The 20721-nt window shown below is 41.0% G+C and overlaps 1 protein-coding gene across 2 annotated transcripts; it reads left to right on the top strand.

The window, feature by feature from the left end:
* The first annotated feature begins 1290 nt into the window (after positions 1-1290).
* Positions 1291-11083, top strand: LOC139384934 (semaphorin-7A-like). Of its 2 annotated transcripts, none has more exons than XM_071129844.1 (14): positions 1291-1491; positions 4811-4956; positions 5467-5514; positions 5624-5725; positions 5819-5912; positions 6002-6109; positions 6222-6364; positions 6777-6955; positions 7334-7442; positions 7570-7741; positions 8599-8714; positions 8994-9139; positions 9906-9982; positions 10115-11083. In XM_071129844.1, exons 1-14 carry the CDS (start codon positions 1389-1391, stop codon positions 10477-10479), a joined length of 1908 nt encoding a protein of 635 aa, XP_070985945.1. In that variant the 5' UTR covers positions 1291-1388; the 3' UTR covers positions 10480-11083. The 2 variants fall into 2 exon arrangements, with proteins under 2 accessions (XP_070985945.1, XP_070985946.1); XM_071129845.1 differs by lacking the exon at positions 1291-1491 and adding an exon at positions 3872-4355.
* The last annotated feature ends 9638 nt before the right edge of the window (positions 11084-20721 follow it).

Raw genomic sequence — 20721 nt, 5'->3', positions numbered from 1 at the left:
ACGAACAAATTAATAAAACGACACGTCCTGACCAAACATCCACAGAGTGATATTAAACCCAGGGAGTTATTTCAGAACGGGGCATAATGCTTCAGGAAGCAGTGCTTCCACAGTGGAGAAGTAAGTCAACAAGCAAGGCATTGTTGTCATGTTATAACAGGTGATGATAAGCAGAAATAATGGAGTACTAGCTACCTACCTCTCATAGTAGTAGATGTGAGTTCCTCTTTCAAACAATCCCCGGGCCTTGTACACAGCTAATCGCTAACATTCTCCAAAACTAGCTAGCTACTGACCCTAGTAACAGTACAGACGAAGATGAAACATGATCAGGCCTACTGCACCTCTTACTGTAGAAATGATTGTTGAAAACTAGTCTAGGTTGGAATTGTTGCTGTTAAAATACAATAATAATTGTTATTCTTAACTGGAATAAACTTGATTGAAGCAAGATGCTTTTGAGGCAAACACACTCACACAGTTCTGGGTTGTTCATTTTATTCTTGTTCAGAATAAAAAAAGATGTATTGTATTTTAACAGCAACAGTTCCAACCTAGACTTTCTTTTAACAATCATTTCTACAGTAAGATGTACAGTAGGCCTGATCATTTTTCATCTGTACTGTTACTCAGAGTTGCACTATCAAAAAGCCTGTGTGTGGGTGCTGTTACTCATCTGTGTGATGTGGTCAATCTGTTTATTCCAATTCAGAATGAAAATGATTTATTGTATTTTAACAGCAACAGTTCCAACCTAGACAGATATGTAAGAGTGTTTTTAATGGTGGAAAATAAACATGAATAGATATTTAATTTCATTGTTATTTATTTTGTGTCTATATTGCATTTGTTTTAGACATAAGAGCAATGAAATGTACTGATATTTATGTATAGTTGCATATTTTCCTAAGTTTGGGTCCCAGGAAAACACAGAATTTCTCATTTGGGTCCCAGGCTGAAAACGTTTAAGAACCCCTGGTCTAGACTAGTCTAGCCTTCTCTGAAAATAGGCTAATATGGGTAGTCAATCAAAAATATTACCGAGTGAAGTATGTTTCACTACAGAACAATTAAGCTACTTTGAGGCTACTGTACTTGATTGAAAATTGAAGACAAGACTAGATGGAAGACCAGACTGTATCTATACAGAAAAAAATAGACTGTTCTCATAGACTAGACGTAACATAGTAAAAGTAAGACTAGATGGAAGACCAGACTGTATCTATACAGAAAAGTCCAGACTGTTCTCATAGACTAGACGTAACATATTAAAAGTAAGACTAGATGGAAGACCCGACTGTATCTATACAGATCCCACCCCTGTGTTGTATGCTAAATCAACGCGCCTACCGTTTCAAGTAATTCATTGCGGAGAGACTCAGAAAAGTATGTGTCCGCTCGCGCTCTTTGCGTTCTTTTTAGGACAATTCATTTTTTCGGTGAAAGCTTCGACCCTTACCCACAACCCGAGAGTGACGTTGACAGACAAAGGTAAAGTAAGCTTTTTCTTTTAAATCAATAGTACAAGTATTGAATGACGACAGCAGGGTTGAATGATCAGACCTATTAGGAGTCGATTTATATTCAATAGCTACTAAAAGTCTATTGAGTCCACAATAGCCAAAGGGGTCGATTTATATTCAATACAAAACCATTTGGAGGAAAAGTGTATTGAGTCCACAATAGCCAAAAGAACTCGACTCTCTTTGAGTTCTCTTTCTCTCTCTCTTGATTTGGAACTGCTATCAAAGACCTGACTGTTCTCATAGACTAGACGTAGCATAGTACAAGTAAATCCGTGACACTCAAATTAGTACGTTAAATATTTTATGTTTGGTATGATTACACAAGACCAATGTCGATTTTTGCAGTGATTTAAAAACACTTTAAAGTACTACTACTACTACTTTTCGGTATCTGTACTTTACTATTGATATTTTTGACGAATTTAACTTCACTACATTCATAAAGAAAAGTATGTACTTTTTACTCCATACATTTCCCTGACACCCAAAAGCACTCGTTACATTTTGAATGCTTTGCAGGACAGAAAATAGTAAAGTTCACACACTTATCAAGAGAACATCCATAGTCATCCCTACTGCCTCTGATCTGGCGAACTCACTAAACACAAATGCTTTGTTTGTAAATTATATCTATGTGTTGGAGTGTGACCCTGGCTATCCATAAATAAAAATACATTTAAAAATTGTGCCGCCTGGTTTGATTAATATAAGGATTTTTTTTATTATTCATACTTTTCCCTTTCATTTTGATAGTTAAGCATATTTTAGCAACTACATGTACTTTTGATACTTAGGTACAGTACCCGTTAAAAGTTTGGATATGTAACGGATGTGAAACGGCTAGCTAGTTAGCGGTGGTGCGCACTAAATAGCGTTTGAGTAACGATGCTTCGTGGGTGACTGTTGTTGATGTGTGGTAGGGGCGAGGGAACGGTCTGAAGTTATACTGTTACAGATACACCTGCTCATTGCAGGGTTTTTCTTTATTTTTACTATTTGCTACATTGTAGAATAATAGTGAAGACATCAAAACTATGAAATAACACATATGGAATTATGTAGTAACCAAAAAAGTGTTAAACAAATCAAAATATATTTTATATTTGAGATTCAAAATATATTTTATATTTGAGATTCTTCCAAGTAGCCACCCTTTGCCTTGCTTTGCACACTCTTGGCATTCTTTCAACCAGCTTCATGAGGAATGCGTTTCCAATAGTCTTGAAGGAGCTCCCACATATGCTGAGCACTTATTGGCTGCGCCCAATTGGCCCAGTGTTGTCCGTAGGCATCTTTGTAAATAAGAATGTGTTCTTTAAAAAAAAAATATATATATAATAATTTTTACCCCTTTTTCTCCCCAATTTCGTGGTATCCAATTGATGTAGTAGCTACTATCTTGTCTCATTGCTACAACTCCCGTACGGGCTCGGGGGAGACGAAGATTGTGTCCTCCGATACACAACCCAACCAGCCGTACTGCTTCTTAACACAACACGCATCCAACCCTGCCGCACCAATGTGTCGGAGGCTACACCATGCACCTGGCAACCTTGGCTAGCGCGCACTGCGCCCGGCCCGCCACGGGAGTCGCTGGTGCGCGATGAGACAAGGAGATCCCTACCGACCAAGCCCTCCCTAACCCGGAGACGACGCTAGGCCAATTGTGCGTCGCCCCACGGACCTCCCGGTCGCGGCCGGTTACAACAGAGCCTGGGCGCGAACCCAGGGACTCTGATAGTACAGCGCCCTTAACCACTGCGCCACCCGGGAGGCCAAGAATGTGTTCTTAACTGGCTAGTTAAATAAAGGTTACATTTGGAGAAAAAAAAAATACAAAACTTTGAACTCTGTTCGTAACATATTGTAGTTTTGGGAACAGAAAATTGTATTGAAAATTAACAGAATGTCGGCCAAAATCCATCTCGTTCCATCTTCTCACACGGCAGGCAACTGGGCTTCGGTAGTGAGTTGAAACGCCAAGCGGAAGATTCACATTTATACATCCAGTGAAATATCTGTCTCATTGTTCTATCTGTGATAGTACTGTCTGAAGATAGGCAGGAACTGCTTCTCCAATAGAAATCCCAGATCACACTTGTAGGCGATGTCATGGTGACGTTGGCTAGCTAAGCTCATGCAGGCCATCAAATCAAAGGCACTCCTACGATATAAAGTTGTTTTGGACTGAAATTAAAATATGTAATTTTGTCACTTTCACAAGGTTGGAATAATAACATATTCAAATACTTAAAGACATTTCACTTTTCTCATTGACTTCTCAAACCCCGGCCTGGTCTGCTTGGTCTGTTTCGCAAGTCTCGCAAAGTTGGGTCTCTGGGTTTAGAAACTCTGTGGTGCTATGCCGGAATGTGAAAACATACCTCAATCCAGGGATGGAATATGTCGTTCTACTCATACTCATCCCGAATCGAGAATATTTAAATACTGCTTGTTTTTAATTAAACTGACGTTTTCACCAGCGTGCTAGGCTAGCTAATGCAATAGCAGCCCATTGAAAGTGCAACGCCTAGAGTTGGGGTGAGAAGCTACCGGAAGTGTTATTGAATCCAATGGGTTGCTTTAGCATTAGCTTGCTGACGAAAATGGCAGTTTAATAAAATAATGAACAGTATTTCAATCTTCTCGATTCACCTTTCATCATTTCGTGATGATTAGAGGTACAACGATATATTCCACCCCTGGATTGAGGTATACTGTGACGGGCTCTGGCTGTCCACATTCTGACATAGTACCGTTCCGACTCAAGGGAGAGAAAAGTACAAGAACATGAACCATATTTCATACCTTTGTCATTAGCCAACTCTGGTAAGGAACACAAACTATTTATACAAGCCTACATGAATACTGAGCTTGAACATATTTAATGAGGAATGTCCATCATACAGCATATCACAGTGGTGAGATACAAGGACCGTAGGCCTATCCTTAATATAATATGGAAATATACTATGCTACGGTAAAGTTTGAAGGATAAACTCATCTGGCACAACGTGAATCATTAACCCTATTCAAATTCAGTCACTGGGTACCTTCTTTTATTTAACTCTGGCAATGTCAGTATATACTGTGTGAACAAAACATTAGGAACACCTGCTCTTTCCATGACATAGCTTTCACCTGGTCCGTCATAAGGATCAATCGTGGTTTCTAAGAAGTTATCCTAGTTCCAGAGTGTAATCTCGATGAGCACAGTTTTTGCATGAACACATATCCAGTCCGGTTATATGTTTGCTTAATGATTTATATCTCTGTGTCCTCAGATGTGAGCTTCCTAAGAATCCACCTGTCTGGGAATAACAGCCGTATAGAGCTCCTGCAGGGCCCTCAGGACAACATAGTATATGCTACAGACCACATAAACCTGTTCCAGACAAACTTCAACAGTTCTAAGACCTCTAGAATGCTAGTATGACTGAGTTACATACCCTTACTGTAAACCTTACTTGTGTATTGTGTTGCTTTATATTGATTTATCTCTATTCAGGTTGTGCTCTAAGTAGGATTGTCCAATACAGTTGCTGTAATGTAATTGATGGTAATAACAGAGGGAGGGATATTGATATTTTACATTAAATATTTAGCTAAACAGTCCTTCCCCTCTTACATGCTGTGGACTAGATTATGTTGAAATGGATGTATTGAACATTGTACTCTACATGTACAGATGTAGGATCTTACTTTGATCACTATTTTGTTGCTGCACAGCAAGAAATGCAAACTTGTAGTATATTCAATGTTTAAAAAGGCTTTTAAACTTTGTAATATCCACTTTAAAATGTCACTTGATTTACCCTAACAAAAATGCCTACAAAAAATGTCCATTAATTATAATCCACATGTCCTGTTGTATTAAACTCGCTCAAATGAAGGTCCTACATCTGTACCTGTACAATCTTTTTAATGATTGCCTTTGCAGAGTCCTGTGTTTCGAGAGGAATGTAGAAGTAATGATTTCACATCACCAGTGAGTATCTGAAAAGATGAGAGGATGTTGGTTTTATAGCATAGTTCATTACTAAAGTTGCACATATTTGGTTTACAACCATGTAACACAGTTCTGTTTTCTCCTTCAGGACTGTCACTATAATATCACTGTTTTACACAAGACTAACGATCCAAACCAACTGTTCCTGTGTGGAACCAATGGACAACAACACACTTTGTGCTGTTACATGGTATGGGAAATACTTTTCATTATATAAGTATACAGGACTTTTCATGATACCATTTTGCCATTGGCATGTTAACACAAAACGATTCCACTATAGAACCCATCAGACGACCCGTTTAACTGCACTCGATCCAAGGCCATCCAAAACATTCAACAACACATAAATGAAACAGAGCCATCACTCCTCATTGGTGAGGAAAATGTCTAATTGGAAAACATTACCCTATAATATGACCTAATGTTCTTGAGTGGTTATTGAGCTAATGTGTTGTGTCTCCAGGTTCTTCTGGGGTAGAGGAGTTCTACACCACTCACTCAGGCACAGAGGGTTCCGTGGGGATCAACAGGTTCGGGAAGAACAGACTATGGACAGACAACAGTGGAACAGGTATGGAACAGGGCGAGAGAACAAGACATGGCCTGACATGGTTTTGCATAGTACTGTATATCTGATCAGACTGTCCATGGACTGTCATTATTTCTCCTGTTCTTTTCCTTAGAACAGAGATATGTACGTTTGGTGGCTAGCGGGCAGAGAGAGGATCGTCTGCAGGACAGACTATATGCTTTCTACATAGAGAAGAACCGACACCCGCGTTTGGACTCTGATCTCTGGGTTCCCCGGGTTGCTCAAGTCTGCATGGTAAGCACCACAGGAGGTTGGGAGGCACCTTAATTGGAGAGGACGGGCTTGTGGTAATGACTGGAGCGGAATCAGTGGAATGGTATCAAATACATCAAACACATGGTTTCCAGGTGTTTTAATGCCATTCCATTTGCTCCGTTCCGGCCATTATTATGAGCCGTTCTCCCCAGCAGCCTCCACTAGTAAGCACTACATACTGTAGAACATGAATCATGCCTGCACTGTATGTAATCACCAGTGTTGCAGTTTAGTTCAGAACATTTCTGTAGCTCTTTCATATGCAGTACCACTCCATTTCTGCCCATTTAAGCCCGTAATTAAGACTAATTCCATCGGGGTCTCCTTGAGTGGTGTGTGCACTGCCCACTGTGATTATCTTAACATGTCTGTGGTTGCATGTGTGTTCCAGGCCGATCGTGGAGGACCTAAGGGTTATCTGCAGTTCAGGTGGACCTCCAAGCTGAGTGCCAGGCTCTTCTGTGGATACCAAGACCGCAGGCTGTCCTTCACCCAGCTAGTGGACGTGAACACTGTTCTGGCAGAGAGGTGGCAGGATACCAGGGTCTATGCACTCTTCAGGAATGGCTGGTAGGACGACATACTGTATGTAGATAGATCATAATGGACCTTAGTAACATACACAAATCATCAATAACATCACAACAGGCACTGGTAACAGGGACTCATAGTACAGTTTATGACATGAAGTTGAAGTGCCGTTAATAAAATAAATCAAATTTGAAAGAGAAAAAAATCTAACTGAAAGTGACACAACGATTAAGAAGAGTCTTTGTTTTGTTCTTATCACCATGGAAGTTTGGGTTGTACTTCCCCTCTCCCCTTTTCTGATCTCGAGAGTCAGCTGTTTCTCTGACCTTCACTGAAAGCAGATGTCGTGAAACATTGCGAAAGAGACCTTTAGTAAGGGGTTAGTTGAAACTTGCTGAGCTCTGTGTCTACCCCTAGGGGTATGAGTGCTGTATGTGTCTACACCGTAGAAGATATTGACCGCATCTTTAAAACCTCCAACTTCAAGGGACACACGGGGTCCGTCCCAATCCCACGACCTGGGAAGGTATGCTCAACAATATGACTTTCTAGTCAGCTCTACTCCTTTACTCTGTATGTTTACTATATTGGACTGTATTCTGTGTATGTCTTCGTATGTTGAAGTATACATAAAAGTGTCCATCCTCTTGTAGTGTGTTGAAGACAGTACTAAACTCCCCATGGAAGTCCTGAAGATGGTGGACAAGGTTTCAGAGATGGAGGAGCGTGTCACCAGTAGGCCTCTCCTGGTCACTCACCACTATTACCACCACATCCGCGTGGACAGAGTCCAAGGCAAAGGGAATGTCCTGTTTCTGTCTCTAGGTGAGAAGTTTTGATCTCTAGACGATGAATCAGAAATGATCAGTCTGAAAGGAATGACAGGAAACCTTATGTTTGGAGACCTTTAACATAGACCTCTTATGACCCTGCAGCAAGTGATGATAGGGAGCCGTATTGTGTATACATACGTACAGCATATTTATAGGAATATGGATGAGGTGAGAACATTTCCATCTTATACTCACACCAGTTTTAAGAGACAGAGGCGTTCAGAAGGTTGAAATACTATTGACAGTACATGGGTGTAAAGTGATACTTTTTTTCATGCTGACTACCTGACACTGATATTTTGTAAGGTGTAAAAAAGGCCTGTCTGAGCGGTTTATTTTTTAGTTTAAAAAGATAACTAAGCGGAAGTATACTCTTATCACACTGTGCTGGGAAACCAGAGATGCAGTTTATTTCCCATCATTGGCACACATAGACTTATTCAAACAACCCTAACTCAAGATTCACGTTTGCACAACATTTTGTAGGTTGTGGTTAGCGTCAGAGAAGTACAATCCAAACATGAGACTGATGAATGTAATTGAAGTACAGTATCAGAAGCATTACTGGAGCAATAGTCATAGATACTCATAGATATGTGTCCTTAGGGCGAGTCTATGCCTCACCATGCATCTGTACTGTGAGTGGTGTAATATGACTGGAGGATGTCTCAACATTATGTTGAAACATGAACTATTGTGTGTGTGTTATGCTTAAATGACTGTGTTGACATTTCTTACACAACTTTCTTTTGTAATGTTTGACTCTCACTCATAACCTCAATGATCGATAACTGCTGTTTGACACACTGTGTGTGTGTGTGTGTGTGTGTGTGTGCGTGTCTACACTAGGGAATGGAGGGATTCATAAGGTTCTGGAGAGGGATGGTCATGCCTTCATCATCGCTGAGTTACAACCTTTTAACTACAGAGCACACATCCTCAGTATGATGTTGCACTCCTCCACTGTGAGTCAAGGAACACAGCCCACACCGAAACCTCCCCACATATCCAACAGTGGTAATAATGAAACATGGAGTGGAATAGACAATAGTCAAAGAGATCCCTTTCAAACCATGTTTATATCTCTATAATAATACTGTAAAAGAAGTGGTGTTCTTATTGTAAATCAGCAACTTTCTTCTGCAGTCAACAGTCATTGTTTGAGTACTTCCTACAATATTAGGTTCTAGATAGCACCTTTTTTCCAAAGAGTGTACTAATGTTCTTGTGGTGTTGTGTTCCAGGGGAAGCTGTATGTGGGCTCCAGCAGAGAGCTGGTTCAGATTGACCTGGGCAGCTGTGAGCAGTATGGAGCCCAGTGTGAAGACTGTGTCCTGGCCAGAGACCCTTACTGTGGCTGGGATGGCCATCACTGCACCACAGCAACAAAGTAAGACCAAACACAGCCCGCTTGCAGCTTATAGCATCCGCTATATAGATATTTAATGGTAGTGATTCAAAAATAGATTTTTCATTAATGGTTTCCTCTCTGTGGTTTCCTGTCAGCCTTACAGTTTATTTGGAACACTTCATAGTGTTTGTCAAAAATGCTAATATAGAGTGGTGCATTATTTTGGCCATTATACTAGACCTTATTTTCCATCAGTTCAGTTCAACATGGCCACAGCCAGTTTTTCCAGAATTATGTAAACACACATGGCCCTTGTTCAAACAAATGTGGTGTCAGATGAGGCCTTGAAAACAAACAAAATATACTTAAAACAAGTGTAGTGTCAGATAGAGGCCATAAAAGAAAACAAAATATACTTCATTTGATTAAACGTAACATACTAGTCTGTCTGCAGTGTGTGTCAGTGGGAAATGTTAGTTCTCACTTCCTCACTCTGATCCCCACCTTCTGTTAAAAGTATACTACACTTCCTCCTCTACACTCCCCCAACACATGCTACACACACACACGATACTACACACTACCTGTTGTGTCGTCAAATGCTCTATGCTCTGTTGGTGTGATACCATGTGTTTTCAGTTCATCTTTGCATTTTCAAATAACTATCACTGCCAACCACAAGGTAGACACTCTACTGGCCCATAAACAGGAATAAGCAACCTCTGAGTGAAAATAGACATTCACTATTTTCTGGCTGAGTTGCTTGTTGAGACTCCTTAACTCATATGTGCTTGTCTTTTTACAGTAAGACAATTCAGGATGTGGAGAACGGGAACCATCAGGTATGCAGCAACATATCCAGAGGAGTTACTGCAAGTAAAGGTGTGTAGTGTGTTACAGTCACCCTTGTATAAATACAAAACCATTTATTATGACCATGTACTAAAGTAAATGATGTAAACCACCCACAAATGGTTAGCTATGGAAGTCTAAAAAGCTTTGTTTTGCTCTTAGTTTATGTTCTAAGGTCATCAGGTGGTGCTGCAGATGGAATCAGAGTTTCTCAATCTTCAAAGTACTTCCTCCATTGCCCAACCTTGTCCAGCCACGCTGAGTACAGCTGGAGGCACCATGGCAACACCACAGCAACACCGTGCATCTCCACAGGGTCAGAGCACCAGTGTCTCCTGCTAATAGAGAGCATGGGCCCTGAGCAGCAGGGAACATACAGCTGTGTGTCTGAGGAGAGGGGCTACCACAGGACTCTGGTGCAGTACCAGTTACAGCTGGACAGTGGGGCCTCAGGCCTGGCCTCTCACCGCCTGCCCTGTCTTGGTCTGGGTCTGGTACTAACACTGGTCCTGACTTTGCTCTGCTAGCATCAGCTCTATGGACTCTCACCCAAGCCCTATGACCAAGCTGACTTGACTTGGGCATCCCTGCACTTGTACTTTTGTCTTCCTTACACCCATGCTACCTCAAGAATAGTTCATGACAGTCAAAGTCCGAGCCATTTCGCTGAGCCGTTTCCTTTTTTACTTTCACAATCAATTGGTAAAAAACAGAACGCTGTAGAAGTTAAAGCTACTGCACTTTTGCGGAGTTAAGGATTTATTGGCCTTATGCATTTTATAATCATGCTACGTTATCCAATATGGAACTTTTCAGGGGTTTAAAATATTTAATGTGAAAATCTGAATGTACAGTATATAGTAAAACAGACTTAAATTTGTTACATTTTAGAAATCAATTTTTTAATTAACTCCTAACTTTCTTGCCAACAGCATGATGGTTGTAAATATATACAGTACCAGTCAAAAGTTAGGACACACCTACTCATTCAAGGGTTTTTCTTTATTTTTACTATTTTCTACATTGTACAATAATAGTGAAGACATCAACACTATGAAATGACACATATGGAATTATGTAGTAACCAAAAAAGTGTAAAACAAATAAAAAGAAACGTCCTCTCACTGTCAACTGCATTTATTTTCAGCAAACTTAACATGTGTAAATATTGGTATGAACATAACATTCAACAAGAAGACATAAACTGAACAAGTTCCACAGACACGTGACTAACAGAAATTTAATAATGTGTCCCTGAACAAAGGGGGGGGGGGGGGGGGTTAAAATCAAAAGTAACAGTCAGTATCTGGTGTGGCCACCAGCTGCATTAAGTACTGCAGTGCATCTTCTCCTCATGGACTGCACCAGATTTTCCAGTTCTGAGATGTTCTTTCTGAGATGTAGCCATTATTTACTATTAAAGTTACTACTTAACTTTAACCCATTTTATAAGAGATTCTCCAAAATGTAAATATTCTGGGAGCAGGTGCAATTTGCAGTTCAAGATCAAGCAAACGTAGCAGAATTCAATGTTGGGCTGTACAACATGCAAAAAGGTAGGGAGCTTCGGTATAGAAATGACTGGAGGGATTAAACTAGCAAAAGAGTGGGTGGAATGTACGGTAAATTAACATCCTATGCATCAGATGTAAAAAACAAACAAAAAAACAGCAGCAAGCCTTGTAGAGGACACCCAGGTTAACACTGAAAAATGTCATAAAAAATAGACACTACTGCCAGAGTCTTCAGAACAGCCACATGCCTGCTCATGGCTTCGAGCAAGAAGTTGACATGGTAGGAGAAAAAAAAAATAGTTTAAAGTTTGTAATCTGAATATGAGCCTCATATTATCACATATAAATTCTCAAATGTGTGTTCTGCTGTTGCCTAAATTTATTTAAAGTTATATTATGATATTTTGATGTTTGTTTTACTTCTACATTGTCTTGAAAATGATATGAAATTCGGGTCTTGAAAGCCCCACAGCTGAGTATGTGTGCATATGTCTGGTGTTCTCTAGTGTCGTCTAAAAATGTTACTGTATATTGATAAGGCTATAAGAAATTCAGACTTGTGTAAGCCCTGCATCTACACTCACATCAGTGAATTCTAAAATGCTTTGAATAATTAGCACCTTGGAGAGTGCTGTCCGTTTCACCACCATAGATAGTAGGCTACTTGGAGAGTACTGTTTCACCACCATAGATAATAGGCTACTTGGAGAGTGCTGTTTCACCACCATAGATAGTAGGCTACTTGAAGAGTGCTGTTTCACCACCATAGATAGTAGGCTACTTGAAGAGTGCTGTTTCACCACCATAGATAGTAGGCTACTTGAAGAGTGCTGTTTCACCACCATAGATAGTAGGCTACTTGAAGAGTGCTGTTTCACCACCATAGATAGTAGGCTACTTGAAGAGTGCTGTTTCACCACCATAGATAATAGGCTACTTGGAGAGTGCTGTTTCACCACCATAGATAGTAGGCTACTTGAAGAGTGCTGTTTCACCACCATAGATAGTAGGCTACTTGGCTGCTACGTTGTGTTTGACACTTTTTTCTCAATGTGTTCCTGTACCAGAGCCCCCCATGATAATGTAGGCTATACAATATAATTTTTTATTTAACAGGAAACAGAGAAAGTCAAGGTTGCCAAGAATTAAGACATTCAAGAGCGCCCATACCTGCAAGTTAAAAGACTGCAATTTAAATTCTGCATAACGGCACAGCATTTCGTCAACTTCACTGTGGGAAATGTGATACTGTATGCTTCAGTGTGCTGCCATATGACTGGTTTCACATTTGTCTCTAAGGTAAAATATATATTTTTAAATGTAATTTATATTTACAATTAACTTACAGTGCCTTGCGAAAGTATTCGGCCCCCTTGAACTTTGCGACCTTTTGCCACATTTCAGGCTTCAAACATAAAGATATAAAACTGTATTTTTTTGTGAAGAATCAACAAGTGGGACACAATCATGAAGTGGAACGACATTTATTGGATATTTCAAACTTTTTTAACAAATCAAAAACTGAAAAATTGGGCGTGCAAAATTATTCAGCCCCTTTACTTTCAGTGCAGCAAACTCTCTCCAGAAGTTCAGTGAGGATCTCTGAATGATCCAATGTTGACCTAAATGACTAATGATGATAAATGCAATCCACCTGTGTGTAATCAAGTCTCCGTATAAATGCACCTGCACTGTGATAGTCTCAGAGGTCCGTTAAAAGCGCAGAGAGCATCATGAAGAACAAGGAACACACCAGGCAGGTCCGAGATACTGTTGTGAAGAAGTTTAAAGCCGGATTTGGATACAAAAATATTTCCCAAGCTTTAAACATTCCAAGGAGCACTGTGCAAGCGATAATATTGAAATGGAAGGAGTATCAGACCACTGCAAATCTACCAAGACCTGGCCGTCCCTCTAAACTTTCAGCTCATACAAGGAGAAGACTGATCAGAGATGCAGCCAAGAGGCCCATGATCACTCTGGATGAACTGCAGAGATCTACAGCTGAGGTGGGAGACTCTGTCCATAGGACAACAATCAGTCTGGCCTTTATGGAAAAAAAATCTGGCCTTTATGGAAGAGTGGCAAGAAGACATTTCTTAAAGATATCCATAAAAAGTGTCGTTTAAAGTTTGCCACAAGCCACCTGGGAGACACACCAAACATGTGGAAGAAGGTGCTCTGGTCAGATGAAACCAAAATTGAACTTTTTGGCAACAATGCAAAACGTTATGTTTGGCGTAAAAGCAACACAGCTCATCACCCTGAACACACCATCTCCACTGTCAAACATGGTGGTGGCAGCATCATGGTTTGGGCCTGCTTTTCTTCAGCAGGGACAGGGAAGATGGTTAAAATTGATGGGAAGATAGATGGAGCCAAATACAGGACCATTCTGGAAGAAAACCTGATGGAGTCTGCAAAAGACCTGAGACTGGGACGGAGATTTGTCTTCCAACAAGACAATGATCCAAAACATAAAGCAAAATCTACAATGGAATGGTTCAAAAATAAACATATCCAGGTGTTAGAATGGCCAAGTCAAAGTCCAGACCTGAATCCTATCGAGAATCTGTGATAAGAACTGAAAACTGCAGTTCACAAATGCTCTCCATCCAACCTCACTGAGCTCGAGCTGTTTTGCAAGGAGGAATGGGAAAAAATTTCAGTCTCTTGATGTGCGAAACTGATAGAGACATACCCCAAGCGACTTACAGCTGTAATCGCAGCAAAAGGTGGCGCTACAAAGTATTAACATAAGGAGGCTGAATAATTTTGCACGCCCAATATTTCAGTTTTTGATTTGTTAAAAAAGTTTGAAATATCCAATAAATGTCGTTCCACTTCATGATTGTGTCCCACTTGTTGTTGATTCTTCACAAAAAAATACAGTTTTATATCTTTATGTTTGAAGCCTGAAATGTGGCAAAAGGTCGCAAAGTTCAAGGGGGCCGAATACTTTCGCAAGGCACTGTATCCAAACGGATTTCTTATTTACCTATCTCTTATTAATAGCTCTTATCAAGTTGTAAATTACAGTCCTTGGAGAACAGTGTTAATTCTATCGGGGAAAAAATGTAATGCTTTATACTCCTGGAACCGGTAGGTTCACTAGACCTTATTTATGGTTTCGTCACAAGTAAAGGTGGTAAAATGAGGAAATTAAGTCGAGATCACATCTTCATTTATTCGGTCTACACTCCAAACAAATAGTGGATGAATAGCATGCTATTATCATGCTAAACAGAATACTCGGAGAAAAGTGTATTAACTCGGGTCGGAATTGGGTCCTAATGCTTAGACCTGTTGTGTATCAGATGGAAAGGTTTGTGTTGAGTTTGAGTAAGTGTGAACATGAGTCAATGAGTGAAGAGTGAGTAGTCGAGAGGTGTGGGTAGCTAACAGGAACCCCACACAATGGAAAGTTAGCTCTTCCGGAGGTGGGGGGCTTTTGCATGCTGAATCATTTCCGAAACCTACAAAATACCATAAAATGTTTTAGGGTTATCCACGATACAAAAAATCTGACACCTCATTGTGAGAGCCCCTAATTAGTATGCCTAATCCATGCTTGAGTAACAGGAGGCTTAGGCCACTGTAGCAAAATAGGCCTCAACTTCCCATAAAAACCTTGTGACAGCTGTCATACGAAGAGGAAGCGGTTTGTAATCATGAACTTTTTAAAACTGTGACAAAATGTTATCAACTATTTTCATGCCTCATTCCTGCGCCTGAGTCACTTTCCCACTCTAATCTCTATGGTGCAGCTGCTGAGACATGGCACCAAGTCCTGTATCATTCATGTGCAAATGAAAATGATGTGCCAATGAAAATCATGTTAAATGGAGCTGGAGAAGAAGGCAGACGTTTTACGTGCCCCCAACTGATTGTGTTTTTTGTTTGTCTATTTGCGTTGTTTGTAACTCATTTTTTGGACTTATTTTGTACAAAATGTTGCCGTTACCATCTCTTATGAATGAAAATAACTTCTGGACATCAGGACTGCGATTACAGACTGGCAGAATCCTTTTTTTCCTATAACGTATCTGACGCGAATGATATACTGTTTCTCGGGAACAGGCCCAGATCCCCCTGATTTGTGTGAAGAGAAGGTGGGGGAAAAGGGGCCTGAGGGCGGGCTGCCTTCTGAGAATTCGTAGGCGATCGAATAAACCCCCACTTCCTTCCATTCTGCTAACAAACGTGCAATCTTTGGAGAATAAAATAGAATAGATTACCTACGCGGAAGATTAAACTACCAAAGGGACATTCAAAACTGTGATATCTTATGCTTCATGATATCTAAGGAAGTCTCAAGGTATTGCTCGCCTAAGGTAGAGTCTCTCATGATAAGCTGTAGACCACACTATCTATATAGAGAGTTTCATAGCTGTTTACATACCACCACAGTCACAGGCTGGCACCCAGACAGCATTGAATGAGCTGTATTCCATCCTAAGCAAACAAGAAAACGCTCACCCAGAGGCGGCGCTCCTAGTAGCCAGGAACTTTAATGCAGGGAAACCATTGTTCTACTAAATTTCTATCAGCATGTTAAATGTGCAACCAGAGGGAAAACAAACTCTACACCCCCTTTACTCCACACACAGACTCGCATACAAAGCTTTCCCTCACCCTCCGTTTGGCAAATCTGACCATAATTATATCCTCCTGAAAAATTTAAACAGGAAGCACCAGTGACTAGATCAATAACAAAGTGGTCAGATGAATCAGATGCTAAGCTACAGGACTGATTTGCTAGCACCGACTGGAATATGTTCCGGGATTCCACCAACGGCATTGAGGAGTACACCACATCAGTCATTGGCTTCATCAATAAGTGCATCGATGACGTCATCCCCACAGTACATTTATTTCGATTTTCTTTAAACCTTTATTTATCCAGGTTTTTCTCATTGAGATAACATCTCTTTTCCAAGAGAGACCTGGTCCAATAGCAGCAGGGGGAACAATGTTTCAGACAAAACAACTTACATACACTAACAACATTAAACAAAACTAAAAACACACAAACAGTACAACAAAAACAACATTTTACCTAAAAAACACAAAAGTATTTACTAAAAACAGCCATCCTAAAGACAGTTACACTCTTCTGTGATATATACATCGATCAAGTGTTTGAACTCCACCAACGAAACTAGATCTTCAAATTTTAAAATGTTCAGGAGAGAATTCCAGGACCACGGAGCTAAGTAACTAAAACTATTTCTACCATGCCCTGTTCTACTTTTTGGTACTGTTAGAAGTAAATGAGAATGGGACCGTAATTGATATTTATTTACCAACCTAACTAAAAAAGAACAGAGATAAAATGGCATTTTACCCAATATGGCCTTATAAATCAGTGTATACCAGTGTTTAAGCCTACGCAAGGTCAATGACGACCAGCCAACAGCGCTGTAGAGGTCACAATGATGTGCTAGATGTTATTGATTTGTAATGAACCTGAGGACTGACTGCATGATACACTGAATCAAGTGCTCTCAGGGTAGTGGTTGAGACCTGCATATACACTGCTCAAAAAAATAAAGGGAACACTTAAACAACACAATGTAACTCCAAGTCAATCACACTTCTGTGATATCAAACTGTCCACTTAGGAAGCAACACTGATTGACAATAAATTTCACATGCTGTTGTGCAAATGGAATAGACAACAGGTGGAAATTATAGGCAATTAGCAAGACACCCCCAATAAAGGAGTGGTTCTGCAGGTGGTGACCACAGACCACTTCTCAGTTCCTATGCTTCCTGGCTGATGTTTTGGTCACTTATGAATGCTGGCGGTGCTTTCACTCGTGGTAGCATGAGACGGAGTCTACAACCCACACAAGTGGCTCAGGTAGCGCAGCTCATCCAGGATGGCACATCAATGCGAGCTGTGGCAAGAAGGTTTGCTGTGTCTGTCAGCGTAGTGTCCAGAGCATGGAGGCGCTACCAGGAGACAGGCCAGTACATCAGGAGACGTGGAGGAGGCCGTAGGAGGGCAACAACCCAGCTGCAGGACCGCTACCTCCGCTTTGTGCAAGGAGGAGCAGAAGGAGCACTGCCAGAGCCCTGCAAAATGACCTCCAGCAGGCCACAAATGTGCATGTGTCTGCTCAAATGGTCAGAAACAGACTCCATGAGGGTGGTATGAGGGCCCGACGTCCACAGGTGGGGGTTGTGCTTACAGCCCAACACCGTGCAGGACGTTTGGCATTTGCCAGAGAACACCAAGATTGGCAAATTCGCCACTGGTGGCCCTGTGCTCTTCACAGATGAAAGCAGGTTCACACTGAGCACATGTGACAGACGTGACAGAGTCTGGAGACGCCGTGGAGAACGCTCTGCTGCCTGCAACATCCTCCAGCATGACCGGTTTGGCGGTGGGTCAGTCATGGTGTGGGGTGGCATTTCTTTGGGGGGCCGCACAGCCCTCCATGTGCTCACCAGAGGTAGCCTGACTGCCATTAGGTACCGAGATGAGATCCTCAGACCCCTTGTGAGACCATATGCTGGTGCGGTTGGCCCTGGGTTCCTCCTAATGCAAGACAATGCTAGACCTCATGTGGCTGGAGTGTGTCAGCAGTTCCTGCAAGAGGAAAGCATTGATGCTATGGACTGGCCCGCCCGTTCCCCAGACCTGAATCCAATTGAGCACATCTGGGACATCATGTCTCGCTCCATCCACCAACGCCACGTTGCACCACAGACTGTCCAGGAGTTGGCGGATGCTTTAGTCCAGGTCTGGGAGGAGATCCCGCAGGAGACCATCCGCCACCTCATCAGGAGCATGCCCAGGCGTTGTAGGGAGGTCATACAGGCACGTGGAGGCCACACACACTACTGAGCCTCATTTTGACTTGTTTTAAGGACATTACATCAAAGTTGGATCAGCCTGTAGTGTGGTTTCCCACTTTAATTTTGAGTGTGACTCCAAATCCAAACCTCCATGGGTTGATAAATTTGATTTCCATTGATCATTTTTGTGTGATTTTGTTGTCAGTGCATTCAACTATGTAAAGAAAAAAGTATTTAATAAGAATATTTAATTCATTCAGATCTAGGATGTGTTATTTTAGTGTTCCCTTTATTTTTTTGACCAGTATATATATAACATCACTAAAATCTAAAACCGCCAGTAATGTACATCGTACCAGCTCCTTCCTGGCCTTAAAAGAAAAACAAGCCTTATGCCAGTAATAAAAACCTATTCTCAGTCTGAGCTTCCTTATAAAGTTCTCTACATGCACAGTCAAGCTCAGTTTATCATCAAACCACACACCCAAACATTTGTACACTTTAACTTACTCTATAGTATGTCCAGCCAACGTAGCAATGATTTGATTAGTAACATGCCTGACATTTGAATATACCATGCATTTTGTTTTACACGAATTTAGAACCAGCTTTAAATTATTCAGATTATGTGGTATGATGTTAAATGCTCTTTGGGCATTTTCAAAAGCTAAAGACTACTACCACTTGAATAAAGAACAGTATCATCTGCATAAAAATGAACATCTGCTGTTTCAATAAGATCCCACAATGTTGTTGATATACAACATTAACAACAGTGGACCCATAACAGAACCTTGCGGAACACCTGAGCACACGTCTATGGACTCAGATTTACAACCATCCGCCATTACACATTGTGTACGATTTGATAGGTAATTTATAAACCAATCTAGAGCATGACCAGTAACTCCACAACATTTTAACCTTTGCACTAACACAGCATGGTCCACGGTGTCAAAAGCCTTCGACAAATCAATAAAGACAGATACACAATGTAACATCTTATCAAGAGCACAATGGATGTCATTTAAAACCTTCAATGTTGCTGAAAATGCTGTGTCCAGACCTAAAACCTGATTGCATTCCATTTAAGACGTTGTTTTCTTGGAAGTAGGCCTTTAGCTGCCTACTAAGGACTCCAGTACCTTAGGCAGTACAGACAACTTTGATATGAGTCGATAGTTGTCCAGTAGCGAAGGATCTCCACCTTTCAGGAGAGGCAATACAAAAGCATATATTTCCATAACTTGGGGATTTCCTTAACATCAAGCGTGAGGTTAAAAATACATGTTAAGGGGGAGCAATGATGTCTGCAGCTAGGTGCAGGAAGCGGGGGTCTAGTTCATCAGGGCCAAGGGATTTCTTTCCATCAATTTCTTTCAGGGCTCGACACACTTCTGAAACAAAGAAGGATGAAAAGGAGAACCTGGTGAAGGAGTGCACAGGGGTGTCAGGTAAATTCATAGGGGGCTCACTTATACCTTTGACCTTTTCAAATAAACTGCCTGCATCTAAAAAATGCTGATTCAAGGCTTTCAGAACAGAGGTTCTCTCAGTTACTTACAATCTGTGTGTCTAACAAGAATTGTTTGGGAAGCTGTGTATCTTTTTTGCACTCCAAACCTTTCACTACTTGCCAGAATTTGGATGGATTATTTAAATTATGTGAAGTAGATTTCAGGTAGTGGTCTGCTGTCAATTTACGGACCATAGCCACACCCATATTTTGAAGACGTTTAAAAGCCATCCAATCATCTGCCAAATCAGTCCCTCTTGCTTTAGCCCACATAGCATTTCGTTCCCTTATGATTTTTGTAAGTTCCTTAGTAAACCAAGGGTTCTCTCTGCCCTTAATCATGAATTTAAAAAAAAGAGGCATGCCTATTGCATACATCCTGGAATGCGTTGTGGAAGTAAGAAAAGGCTAGTTGAACACCAGGGATTAATTCCAGTCTATTCCATTCAATGATAGATACATCATGTAAAAAACCTTGAATATCAAACCGCTTCCAGTTTCTTTTCGTAATGACACGTGGAGATTTCTTAGGAATTTTATCATCTCTCACACAGGCAATAGCACAGTACATACATACATACCCAACCAGAAGCCATGGATTACAGGCAGCATCCGCACTGAGCTAAAGCTGCCTCTTTTAAGGAGTGGGACTCTAACCCGGAAGCTTGTAAGAAATCCCGCTATGCACTCCGACGAACCATCAAACAGGCAAAGCATCAATACAGGACTAAGATTGAATCGAAGACCGGCTCTGACGCTCGTCGGATGTGGCAGGACTTACAAACCATTACAGACTACAAAGGGAAGCACAGCCGAGAGCTGCTGAGTGACTCGAGCCTACCAGACGAGCTAAACTACTTATATGCTCGCTTCAAGGAAAATAACTCTGAAACATGCATGAGAGTACCAGCTGTTCCGGAAGACTGTGTGAT

The sequence above is a fragment of the Oncorhynchus clarkii genome, chromosome 26 (genome assembly GCF_045791955.1).
Source record: "Oncorhynchus clarkii lewisi isolate Uvic-CL-2024 chromosome 26, UVic_Ocla_1.0, whole genome shotgun sequence".
Taxonomy (NCBI): Eukaryota; Metazoa; Chordata; class Actinopteri; order Salmoniformes; family Salmonidae; genus Oncorhynchus; species Oncorhynchus clarkii.
Note: the sequence above shows the minus strand (reverse complement) of the source record. Positions and strands in the feature narration are given on the sequence as shown.

What these genes read in the sequence shown, in the direction of transcription:
- LOC139384934 (XM_071129844.1), top strand. Translation starts at nt 1,389, where the DNA reads ATGTGTCCGCTCGCGCTCTTTGCGTTCTTTTTAGGACAATTCATTTTT. An exon ending in GTAATGATTTCACATCACCA is followed by an intron (nt 5,515 to 5,623) that starts GTGAGTATCTGA and finishes TTTCTCCTTCAG; the next exon opens with GACTGTCACTATAATATCAC. An exon ending in TGTCCTGTTTCTGTCTCTAG is followed by an intron (nt 7,742 to 8,598) that starts GTGAGAAGTTTT and finishes TGTCTACACTAG; the next exon opens with GGAATGGAGGGATTCATAAG.